We start from the raw sequence: 13,331 nt of genomic DNA, 5'->3' as shown, positions 1-13,331 counted from the left end.
GCTGGGGGAGCGGTGGCTGGGGCGGGGGTGACGGTTGGGAGAGGGGCAGGGGGAGCGGTGGTGGGGGTGACGGTTGGAAAAGGGCTGGGGGAGCGGTGGCTGGGGCGGGGGTGACGGTTGGGAGAGGGGCTGGGGGAGCGATGGCTGGGGCGGGGGTGACGGTTGGGAGAGGGGCAGGGGGAGCTGGGGCGGGGGTGACGGTTGGAAAAGGGATGGGGGAGCGGTGGCTGGGGCGTGGGGAGCGAGGGACGGAGAAGCAGAGGCGTGGTGGCTGGGGTCGAGGTGACTGGGACTTGGAAGCAGCAGTGTGTTGGGGATGGGAGCCAGGGAGCAGTAACTCGGTGTGGGGAGTGTGCATGGGCTGCCTCTGTCCCTCTCTCGGGCGTTTAAATTCTCTGTTGAACTATTTCTCCTGCAGGTCATAACCCTCGGAAGGAAGGTGGACAGAAAAATGTGACTCACCAGGAAAATGAAACCAAATGCTATGAGGATTAGCAACAAAAGACAAGTTACAAGTAGGTGATGGTCTTTCCCCATGTGATTTTAAGCTATAATGGAAAGCAGTTCAAAGTGATTGTAAATCTCATTCAGTTGCTGGAATGGATTTTTTTAACAAGTTAATTTGGGTAAATTGCTAACAGGGAACTGCTTTTCTCAAGCCCTTCAAATAACAATGGGGCGACATTTGATTAGTACCTATGATGGGGCCTCAATCCAGCATTTTGTTTCCTTGTGGGCTCAAGGGTCTAGGAGCATGGCACTGGTTTTAGGACTGAAGCCTGATGTACCATTTCCTACAAATGCATAAACATGTTTAATTTTATTTGTTCAGATAGTCCCATTGAAGCAGTGTTATTAACAACAACTCAAACACAAAATGGATAAATGAATATCTCTGCTGTATTTGTAAATACCACCACCTTCCGCTAATTGAAAATTCAAAAGAAAGCTGAAATGGTTAGGTTTTTAAAACCTCTCTCTCTAGTGTTGGAAGCTCAATACTGCTTTATGCTGATACATGAGAACAAAAAGTGAAACTGACTAGAAATAAGTGAAACTGGTTAGCCTGTTCATTGTACAAGCTGTCTGAAGTGCTGAAAATAAGTAATTAGTAGATATATGGAAGAGTAGATTAGGCCTAGGCCCTATAAACTGCTCCATGCAGGCAGAGACCCCTCCCCCCCCTTCCCGCATTGACATCATTTTCGTCCTCACAGCAGGTCCATCCTCACAGAATGTATCCGATGAAGTGAACTGTAGCTCACAAAAGCTTATGCTCAAATAAATTTGTTAGTCTCTAAGGTGCCACAAGTACTCCTTTTCTTTTTGCGGATACAGACTAACACGGCTGCTACTCTGAAACCCATTCTCACAGAGCAGCTTGCAGGAATGAGGCTTTTGGTATTAAAAATGTATTTGTCTTGTTAATTTCTGGTATTAAAGTAACCTAGATAAGATAATTGATATATAAATTATTTTAGTTACCTTTCATTTTCCGTTTAAGGTCCCACTCTTGCAAGTTGATTCACCCAGGATGAGAGTTTCCTGTAGGTCTTACCATACTACTATTGTAACTTTATTTAATCATATTATGGCAGCACCTAGAGGCCTCCACCCAGTATGGAATCCCATTGTGTTAGGCAGTGTACATACACATAACAAGGGAAAAGCCATGTCACAAAGGTTTTACAATCTAAATAAAATGACTGATAGAGCAGAAGAAAAGATAGTATTAATTTTTAAAACGTACTTAGTTTTTTTTTAATCTAGTATGTTTGCAAAATTTTAATCTGAAGTCCCGTGGAAATAGTTCTTCCATGAATGATTGCAGTGAGATATTACCCTAAAGTTCTTTTGCTGTTTAGAAAAATTGAATTATTGAGTGGTTATTGGTTGTTTAGATTCAAATTCTGCCCTCATTTAGGACTCTATCCAGTTCTCAATGATTTAAATGGGAGTTGGATTGAGTTCTTCTACCTGTTTAACAAATCTGAAGTCAAGTGACAGAGGAGAAACTAGTCGTTAATCTTCTTTTTTGATATTTTGTTTGTCTTTAAATATTTGTTTTGCAGATAGCATACCCAAACATAGTATTGCTACTTTAAGAGAATAGTAAAGAGAGGTACTTTCAGTTCCCAGAACATTGTGTGTTCTTGATGATACCAGTACATTTTCTAGTGGTGCATCATTACAAACACAACATAATATTTGGCAAATCAGGTGGAAAGAAAAGAAGACATTATACTGCTAATGGTAAAAAAGAAAATCAACTGTAAAAGAGGATTTTAACAGTAGAATTGTAAGGACTTGGTAACAATATCCACTGAATTCACTGGAAATCTTTCTACTGCCTTCAGTGGGTTTTGGATCATGCCCTAAGAGAACAATTTGAATGAATTAGGCCCCACACTTGCAAATACTTATACACATGCTTAACTTTAAGCTGTGAGTAATCCAGCTGGAGTCATTGAGTAAATTTGCATGCTTAAAGTTAAGGATATACATAACTGTTTGTTTGCAGGATTGGGGCCTTTGGTGGTTGCTCCCCTTTAATATTCGTGTCATTGTTTTTAAATTATTTTGGATAGGCATCAAAATGTCTTCTGAAAAATGAAATAATGAACAAAACTTTAATATTGTATTATTTTAAAGCAAGGTGCTCTATTATTTTTAAGGTACTTTTTTTTTCTTGTGTGCTTTAGGGTCACAGTTAATCAAAAATGTATCCTGCTCATGCAGCACCTTGGCTTATCCTTCCCCTACTCTTCCTGCTTGAATTTGGCCTTAAACAGGGAAATGTATTTTTGTAAACACAAAAGTACATAAAATATAATCCTATTTAAATTATCTACCCTTTTGACAGCAGGTGGAACGCAAGGAAAAACAGAAAAAAATAAACCTTCTCTGAAAACTTTGAGAAAAGATACCACAAAGACAGAGAAATCGAAATATAAGCCACTTACTGGGAAGGTGTTTTATCTTGATATTCCCTCTAATGTGATCTCTGAAAAATTAGAGAAGGATCTTAAGGAACTAGGAGGGGTAAGTTAAAAATCATATGTGTTTACAAAGTGGGAAAAATAATATGCAAGTCCTGGATATTTTTCCAGTACATTATGTTCTGTATATACATGGCTAAAAATGAATAATTTAAAAAATGTCAAATAATTTCATTTTCTATATGTTTTTCTCATTATTTATAATGAACCCTTAGCTTAACTAAAAATAATTTTTTTATTCAGTGGTTTTTTTTCTATTTTAAATGGAGCTGGTAGCATTGCCTATAAGATTAAGGTCATCCAATACTTTCCATTTTGAGACCTTGTTTTCAGTTACTTGTAGCTTTGCCTAACTCTAACCATTTTGGCTGAAATTTTCTGTGCTGGGTGTCTGTCTCAGGCTAAATTTTTATTTCAAAGTTTGTCTAATTGGGTTAATTGTTTCCAAAAATGAGATTAGGGGAAAATATGTTGTTTTGCCCATGTTGTAAAAATGTTTTAAACAGTTCCATTGAGAAGCTCCGGTGCCTCCATGCTTCAGACTTTGGCAAGAAGTTCATACTGGTGCCAGGGATGTGCCTTTTGCTGTCCACATGAAATTTTGCTTAAATTTGGCCAAGTAATGAGTCTCAAAAGAATCTCATTTCAAAAATACTCAGAAGAGATTTATTGGCGTTTGATAGCTAAATTCTCCAAATATTTCATCTGAGCATGCTTCAGCCCAGAGCTGCAAGGGCTGAATAGTTCTTTCCCTGCAATTGCTCCTCCATGCTGTCAGGGACAGTATCTCTTGTGCAGCACTCTTTGCTCCCAAGGCAGTGAGGATGGGGAGGTGACCTGATTTGGATTCAGAGGGTTGGGGCTGTCGTGATAAAAGTATGGGGTGTTGCAGCAGCCAGAAGGTGGCTGGGGAGGTAGGTGCTGGGGGGTGGAGTGTTTGGATATGAGCAAACGGGAAGGGGGGGCAAGAGGAGGGGGTGTGTTGGATAGGATCAAGGATGGAAGTGGACTGGAGCTGGGAAGTGAGGGATTTGGATAGGACCAGAGAGGGTGGGGGCCAAGAACAGCACTATTGGGGTGAGGGGTTGGATAGGAACAGAGGAGGAGGGGGCAGGAGCCCAGGGGTGGATGGATGGGAAAGGACAGGATGGGGGCACAGGGACAGAATGACTATTAGCCACCACAGCATGCTCCCCTTCAGAACCCAGGAGTTCTGTGTCTCTGCATTCCTCTGCTGTGAAAGAGCTGTGAAACCCACTGGCAAAGTGTATGTCTCAGCCCATTCTAGTGGCTGGTTTACATAGAGGATAACAGCCTTCTACTGCTACCAGTTATTCTGCTATCTTAAGAGGTAGTCTTCGCTATGAATCTAAAGGTCCAGATTCTGCTGATGACCCAAGGTGGGGGTCATTATGCTTCCACTGGACAGAATTTCTTTTTAGTTTTTCCCCCGAAAGAACTACATTAAAAGAACATTAAGGTTGTAAAGTCAAGCATTCAGAAGTTAGGAAATGCCAGAATGAACATTACTCCTGCAACCTTAAATACAGACCTTTGTACGTATGCATTATTAGATAGCCTTTAATTACTCAATCATGCAGAACCAGATTAATGCATAGGCAAAGTTGGTACATGCCTAGGGCCCAAATTTGTGGGGTAGGGACCAAAATGGATTGTGGTTGTGTTTTTGTTTTTTAACTAGTGATGCTGATTTGCATGCACACTTAAAAAACTTCACTCACTTGAGTGAATGGCATTGCAACCTGGCTCACGGGATTACAGCACCACTCGGGTTTGCCCCAGCTGCTCCTTTGTTATGGTGAGCAGCACCCCGAGTGGCTGTTCATAGCAGATCCACAACATGGCCAGTTCGATCGCAATGAGTGTACTCTATGGTCATGTGTTGTTTATATTAGAAGGTAGGGACCCGGAAGTGTATGTTTGCCTAGGTCCCAGTGATGGGTTAATCCAGCCCTGCAACCATGCACTTTTTCTTTTTTTTTTTAAATCACAGGAGCCCATTTCATACAGTGCTCAGGTTGGACAGTGATCTGGGAATGAATCAAGGTTGTATAATAAATGACGTCTGTAGGATGCCAGCCTCATTTGTAAGAGAGTTGAAATGTGCGCAGAAGGAAGCAGGGGATTGTGGAAAGTAACGGAATGGTTTTATGCTGTAATGGAATTCTGGAGACCTGGATTCTATCCCTGCCTCTGTCAGAGAGTTCCTTTTTGATTTGATGCAAGTCATTTTCACCAGAATTTTCACAATTGGCCGCTAATTTTCTGAGTTCCCATAGTGAAACACCTTGGGCCAAATTTGCAGAAATGCTGAATGCTTACAACTGAAGTCAATTGGAACTATGTTTTCAGCATAGTATTATAATGTTGAGTTTTATAATGTTAAGTTTTCAACATAGTGTTATAAAAATGTTAAGTAAAAATCAGGCCCAAGGTGTCTCAAATTGGGCAATTACAGTTAATGCACACTTCTGACATTTTGGACCTTAATCTGTCTGTACCTTAGTTCCCCATCTGTAAAGTGAGGGTAGCAATAGAACCTAATTACACAAGCATGTTGTGAAGATAAATTCATTAATATCCGTGAAATACTCAGATCCTATGGTTAGAGCACAACAGAAAAGTCGAAGAGGAAATGAATAATTTTGTATTTGGTGGAACTTTTGGATGATGTACATTAAATAAGGCCCATGGCAACACATTGAATGAAAAGGATAAAATAGAAATATTGAATAACTACTCATTCAGTAATAGGGCAGGGTCTCGTGGAAAAGTGGTATGTGATAACGTAATTAAACAATACTGGGAGCGGATTAAATGATCATTGAATCTCACGAATAAATTTATGTACTTTCCAAAAAAAACAAACAAAAAACCCAACCTCACCAACTGCCAACAAGAGGAGTTGGGGAAAGGTGAGTGTGAATTTACCAAGCCTGAAAGTGTCTTAAATTTTGACTGTCTCAGAACATAGCATTTTAGGGTCTAGTAATTCACTCTGAACGCCACAAAATATTGTTTAAAATGTAGTCTAACATCTCCTTGTTACCTTAATAAACAGACAGAAGAATTGTAGTTTTAAGAAGGACCATGGTGGATAAAAATGTATTTTTTAATTAAAAATACAATTTTAAAAAATGGAAATTGTATATCTTCTTACAAGTTGCTAATTCTTTGCTTCCTGTTTTACAGTTTTAGATGGCTAAAGTGGATATTTAGTACTTGTTTCTTTAATTGGTTTTCTAATTGTTAGTAGAACTTCTGATTTTACATTAAAGAATGCTACTAAGAAATTTCACACTTAAAATGTTAATCTGCTGCAAAGGACACATACGTCTAGGACCTCATTAGCATCCTTGCTAGAAGAACAATAAAAACTCTGACACAAAATGGATAAACAAATATCCCTGCTATATTTGCAAACCCAATCACCCTCCAATGTATTGAAAATCCACAAGTCAAGACAGCTGAAATGCTTTGTTCAGGTTACATTCCTCCATATTTGAAGTCATTTGGACTTGTGCTCCTAAATCACGGAGATCTTTTGAAAATCCCACCCATAGGTATCTAAAGAGTGGGCTTCTTAAGCTCCTGTTTTTCAAAATGTTGTCCTGTGTGGTAAAAAAAAAAAAAAAAAAAAAAAGTTCACAATAACTTTAATGTATTGAAAGTCTGAGTAGTTTTTCATTTTTAAAACTGAAGTAATTTTATTTTGAAGTGAGAGAGACTTTTAAGCTGAGAAGAAACTTTCTAATAAAAATACAATTTTAGCTGCTGATGCTGCATACACTTAGGCACATGCATAGTGGAAATCAATGGGACTATTTATGAAAGTAAATTTACATACCCGCTTAAGTGTTTGCAGGGTTAGGACTTTGATTTTTCAATATTTTGGTTTTTTGACTATAGCACTTTTGTAAAATTCAAATAAGATATCCTCCCAATCCTCCCATTTCTTTTTTGTAAACAGCATCTATATTTCAGTTCATTTATAAATTTTAATCTACAGTTACAATAGCACAGATTTTCAACTTTATTTTACAAAGTCTCAACCTGATTTAAATCAATTATTTTTAAAAAAAAAATCAGGTGAGATCAATCATAATTTAAAGCAGTGATTTATTGGCTTGTCTCAGGGTAGAACAATTAAAGGAAGAAAAAATAGTAATTTTTTATTATTAATTGTGGATTAAGCCTCCCATACATAGTGTATTATTACCTTATAACTGTTCAATTATTTCTAAAACGGCTTGAAATTCATATGTAAATAACATTTGCTATAGTGGCATTCAGCTGTGAGTAGGTCAGGATTCCCACAAACTTTATAGGTCTTCTGTTGCAAAAGTTCAAAATCAAATATAAAATCAGAACTAATTTTGCATGTTTTTTAACTCTTAGAAATACTTTAATTTTATAATATTGTGGAGATTACTATGCTCTGCAATGTCAATGGTAATTTTTAATGATTATATTTTTATTATAAGTGCTCAAACTGTTTTCATAGTTAGGGTTTAAGTTTAGTCTGAAGAGTTGTTCCTTTTCGATTCTTTCAAATTGAAGGATGTCAGAATTTTTTTACTCTGCTACTCTCTAGTTCTCTTGCCATCCTTTCCTTACTTGTCAATTCTTCTGGGGGATCTGATTAGAAAGTAAAAAATCAGCACAATTGTACTTAAGCATCTGTGAAACTGAGACCATGGCTACACTTGCAAATGTAGAGCACTTTGAGTTAAACCAGCCTTTGTAGAGCGCAGTAGGGAAAGCGCTGCAGTCTGTCCACACTGACAGCTGCAAGCACACTAGCATTTACGACACTTGTAGCGGCATTGGGAGCGGTGCATTATGAGCAGCTATCCCACAGAGCACCTCTTCCAATTCTGGCACTGTGGCTTGTGGGAAGGGGACGTGGCGGGCGGGGCATTCTGGGTCCTGTCCCAACACCCTGTGATGTATCAGTTCGCATCCCAGCGATCCCTCTGCTTCTGTCCACAATTGGCGCCATCTTTCAACATGTTTTGTACTGCACGCTCTGGCTTCCCTTTCGGTCTGTGGGAATGGAGCCCGAACTGCTGAGGAATATGCTGATGAGTCTCGCCAGCACATCACATTTGGCAGTCGAGTTACTCCTTAAGATCCAAAGTGACATTGAGGACTCCAACAATGATATCAACGCGAGTAATACATATGAAACAAGATTGCTTGTGGCATTCGCAGACATGCTCACCACTGTGGAATGGCACTTTTGGGCTTAGGAAACCAGCACTGAGTGGTGGGATCACATCGTCATGCAAGTCTGGGATGATGAGCAGTGGCTGCAGAACTTTCAGATGAGAAAAGCCATTTTCATGGGACTGTGTGAGGAGCTGGCCCCCACCCTGTGGCGCACAAGATTGAGGACACAAGATTGAGAGCTGCCCTGACGGTGGAGAAGCGGGTGGCTATTGCAGTCTGGAAGCTGACAACTCCAGACAGCTACCAGTTTGGAGTGGGGAAGTCGACCGTTGGAATCGTGTTGATGCAGTTTGTAGGGCCATTAATCGCGTCCTGCTCAGAAGATCCATGACTCCAGGTAACGTGCATGACATTGTGGCTGGTTTTACACAAATGGGTTTCCCTAACTGCGGAGGGGCGATAGATGGGACGCATATTCCAATTCTGGCACCAGCCTACCTAGCCTCCGAGTATGTTAATCGGAAGGGCTATTTCTCTACGGTTCTCCAGGCGCTTGTGGATCACCATGGGCGTTTCATTGACATTAACGCAGGCTGGCCCGAAAAGGTGCATGACACACACATCTTTGGAAACACTGGCCTGTTTAGGAAGCTGCAAGCCGGGACTGTTTTCCCAGAGCGGAAGATCACAGTAGGGGAAGTTGAAATGCCCATTGTGATCCTTGAAGACCCCACTGACCCTTTAATGCCGTGACTCATGAAACCCGACACAGGGAGCCTTGACAGCAGCAAGGAGCAATTCACCAACAGGCTGAGCCGGTGCACAATGACTGTGGAGTGCGCTTTTGGCCATTTAAAGGGCCGCTGGCACTCTCTGTATGGGAAGCTGGACCTGGCCGATAACAACATCCCCGCGGTTATATCCGCGTGCTGTACCCTCCATAACATTTATGAAAGTAAAGGTGAAAGATTCACTCAGGCATGGAACTCGGAGGTTCAACACCTGGAGGCTGAATTTGAACAACCAGAGAGCAGAGCTATTAGAAGGGTCCAGCACGGGGCTGCAAGGATTAGGGATCCCATGAGGGAGCAATTTGAGGCTGAAAGCCACCAGTAATGTCTGATGCCCAGCACGGGAGTGAAGTGCAGTGATTCCAATGTTAGTAGGAATCTGTGTTTGCTATGTATGATACACTGACTTGCAGTTCCTGTTGCTTTCCTGGGCTAAGATATCTTTTACGTTATGCAATAATAAAGAATGTTTTCAAAGAAAAAAAGTCCATTTAATGAAAAGAAAATGCATTTATTGAAAAGAAACACAACTGCTTGAAAAACACAAAGGGCAAGGGGTGGGGTGGGGAATGGTACAATCACAGGTTTGCGTATGTTCTGTTATACTCAGCCTTCCTGTTTGGAGTGCTGTGCAATGAGTGCTGCACTTCAGGATGGCTGTATTGCACGGTGATGGGGGTTGAGTGCAGTGGGTAAGGGTTGTAGTTTTCAGGGCTAGATGGTGAAGCTACAGGTGTTGGACGCAGCTGGTGGCGATAAGAACCCGGATGTTGGGGAAAGTGGGTTGGAGGTGACATGGGGGAACAAGGGAAAGAGTTTTGGGACAAGGGCTCCAGGCGGGGGTAGGCGCGGTAGTGCTCTGCCTGCATGGCTACCAGTGCCTGGATCAAGTCGGCTTGGCGCTCAATGATGCTTATCAGCCATTCTGTGCTTTGGTGCCGGCGATCCGCATTCTGCTGGAGGACCCTCCTTTCACTCGCCCGCCACTCCTGCACTTTTTGATTTTCATTAAGGGAGTGCTGCATAATTTCATGCAGCATGTCCTCTTTGCTTCTACGTGGCCTCTTCCTGATTCTTTGCAGCCTCTCGGCCAGTGATAACACGGATGGCTGAGATCTCAAGGTTGCGTCTGTAAAGGCAAAATGCAACACTTAACAGAGTAGCTAGAACAGGCATTGTGGGACGCTTCTGGAGGACGATCAGAACGCATTAACAGACCAGGGCGTCCACACTGGCACAGTGGCGCTCCAGCGGGGGCACATCAAACATTATTCCACTCGCCGAGGTGGAGTACCAGGAGCACTCTAGTCGCAGAATCAGAGTGCTCTGCATGCCTTGCCAGTGTGGACGGGTAGTGAGCTAGGGTGCCCGGGGTGCTCTTAAATCGCTCTAACTTGCAAGTATAGCCATGCCCTGAGTAGGTTTGTGCGATCGCTTACACTGCTCTTTCTGCTAAAAAAGCACAACTGTGCAATAGCACAGATGCAGTCGTGATACAGTGGATGAGAAGCTGGATATGAGGCAACAAGGGCACAGTGTTGACAAGAAGGCCAGTGGCATTTTGGGATGTATAAGTAGGGGCATTGCCAGCAGATCGAGGGACGTGATCGTTCCCCTCTATTTGACACTGGTGAGGCCTCATCTGGAGTACTATGTCCAGTTTTGGGCCCCACACTACAAGAAGGATGTGGGCAGATGTGAAAGAGTCCAGCGGAGGGCAACAAAAATGTTGAGGGGACTGGAACACATGACTTATGAGGAGAGGCTGAGGGAACTGGGGATGTTTAGTCTACGGAAGAGAAGAATGAGGGGGGATTTGATAGCTGCTTTCAACTACCTGAAAGGGGGTTCCAAAGAGGATGGCTCTAGACTGTTCTCAGTGGTAGCAGATGACAGAACGAGGAATAATGGTCTCAAGTTGCAGTGGGGGAGATTTAGGTTGGATATTAGGAAAAACTTTTTCACTAGGAGGGTGGTGAAACTGGAATGCATTACCTAGGGAGGTGGTGGAATCTCCTTCCTCAGAAGTTTTTAAGGTCAGGCTTGACAAAGCCCTGGCTGGGATGATTTAATTGGGGATTGGTCCTGCTTTGAGCAGGGGGTTGGACTAGATGACCTCCTGAGGTCCCTTCCAACGCTGATATTCTATGATTCTGTGATAACTTTTGCAAGATTCTTCTGATTTTGTAAGTTGTGTTCCCAAACCCCTGAAAAAAGAAAAAATGTGGGATTCATTCAACCCCAGTGTAAAAAAAACAAAACAAAAAACCACCCTGCTGTGTCCAGCTGAATTTCTTCCAGCTCTTCTCTGCAGTTTTCAGTATTTATCTTCTCTTCAGCTATCCTTCTTTCTCTTTATATCTTTTCCCTTCAGTTTAGTTCAGTGGGCCACCCAAAATTCCCATTTCTTCAGCTGGCTTTGTGCAACTGTAGTTGGTTCCAAATTGCTACAGCAGCAAGGCAAGATCATTCTACCTGTAAATTCTGCAGGTTTCTGCAGCTGGGTGGGGAGGGATGAGTAACTTTTGTATCAAGTTAGAAAGTGCACTATGACATCCTTGCTGTCTTTTGCTGTCTCCATTCCCTGTCTCTTCGTGTCCTGTTTTTACTCCTCTGAGCCACACTTCTTCTTTGCCTCCCTCTCTTCAACCCCTCTGCCCCTGTAAGCTTGCACCAAAACACACAGGACTTTGTTAGTTTAGGCCCCAGTCCTGGAAAGGTTTATGTGTGTGCTTAACTTTATGCACATGAATAGTCATTAACTTCAGTGGAACTACTCGTATGTGAAGTTAAGCATATTTGCAGGATTTGGGCCATAACTTACAATCTAAGAAAAACAACAGCAACATGGAATCGTTATGACATTCAAATAATCACATTAACTTTTACTCGAATACTGTTGTCCATCATCTCCCCCCCCCATCCTCTTATTGTTGCTATTTCATTCTTAGTGTTATCTAAAGAATGGGGCCATTTCTGCTCTCTATTATTACACTTGTAAGAATTTGGATTGACTTAATGACATCAGTGGAATTGCTTCTGATTTACAACAGTGTATCTGAGAGCAGAATTGGCCATCAGATCATAAACGGTTCAGGTCAGGGGCTGGCTTCTTTCTGACTGAGAAGCACCGTGCACACCTATAGCACTGGAAAAAATTATTACATTTTTATCTAATCCGATGCATTATGCCTCCTTTACTATTTGGAAAGTCAAAGTTGGTTAGCACTTTTTGGAAATTAACCTAGCAAGTATTTGATCATGCAACTGCATTGTTGTGGGATCCAGATATCAACGTTTTAGAATATGATTGAAATCTAAATTTAAATAAATGTCATTTCCAAAGAATACATTAATTAAATATTAACAATACTTTATTGAACTCTCAGTTAATTATTATAAATTCTGTGAAATCCTACTAAATCTTTTTTAATCCTCTTACATTTTTGCTCTGAAGAAACAATTTGCTCCAAGCTCAACACAGGACATAGCTTTGACACAGAAAGCTGTGGAACTCCATGTAAAAGTTGGATTAGTTGAATTTGTATAAAAGAGCGTTGGCAGTAAAAATGCTTCCATTCCCTATAATTGCAACAGTTGATATGAGTTGCTTACCATGTCTGCTTTTCAGAAAGTTATAATGGCTACTATTGTGTGAACTAATAGGAGCTACTGGGGAACTGTCAACTTGAATTATGTTATATTCAAGTTGACAGTTCAACTATTGCAAGTTTAAGTGTTGTATGAAATTATTAGGGATGAAATTTCACAGCAATGTGATTTCAGCTTGAAGGTGTCCCTTTGAATTTAACAGTAGAATCTTTTTCTCTTCTTTCTTGTCCTCCTCCTCTCCAGCTCAGAACTTTTAAAATTATTTTTGGGGAAGGATAAGTGCACAAGCTAGAGAAATGAAATGGGTATTATTTCTGTACTGCTATACGTGGGGAAGCAGCATGGTCCCAATTTTGTGAGATGCTTCGTGCTCTCAACTCCAGTTTACAAGTGTGATTCTTTGCTATTGTCTGTGGGTGTGCACTTGAAAGTAAGTAAGTAGCTCTTCGCAGTCTGCTTGAGACTTAACTATCTCAAGCAGTTCAGTAACATCTGCAATTTTTGCCACCTCACTGTTTGCCCCTTTTTCCAGATCATGTATGAATATGTTGAATAGGACTGATCCCAGCACAGATCCCTGGGGGACACCACTATTTACCTCTCTCCAGTCTAAAACTGACCATTTATACCTATCCTTTGTTTCCTATCTTTTAACCAGTTACCAGTCCATGAGAGGACCTTCCCTCTTATCCCATGACAGCTTACTTTGCTTAAGAGCCTTTGGTGAGGGACCTTG

General features: G+C 41.4%; 1 protein-coding gene across 4 annotated transcripts in view; it reads left to right on the top strand.

Moving 5' to 3' along the window:
• DBF4 (DBF4-CDC7 kinase regulatory subunit) overlaps positions 1–13,331 on the top strand; it is a 51,374-nt gene that overhangs the window by 713 nt on the left and 37,330 nt on the right. For 3 of the 4 annotated variants that reach the window (XM_073334072.2, XM_073334071.2, XM_073334069.2), the window contains exons 2-3: positions 419–515; positions 2,864–3,042. In XM_073334072.2, coding sequence (XP_073190173.1) covers positions 470–515; positions 2,864–3,042 — 225 coding nt within the window. In that variant the 5' untranslated portion in view covers positions 419–469. The remainder of the gene's footprint in view (positions 1–418; positions 516–2,863; positions 3,043–13,331) is intronic. The other variant, XM_073334070.2, reaches the window with a different exon arrangement.

The sequence above is a fragment of the Lepidochelys kempii genome, chromosome 2, assembly GCF_965140285.1.
Source record: "Lepidochelys kempii isolate rLepKem1 chromosome 2, rLepKem1.hap1, whole genome shotgun sequence".
Lineage (NCBI taxonomy): Eukaryota > Metazoa > Chordata > Testudines > Cheloniidae > Lepidochelys > Lepidochelys kempii.
This window is presented reverse-complemented; position numbering and strand designations above follow the sequence as displayed.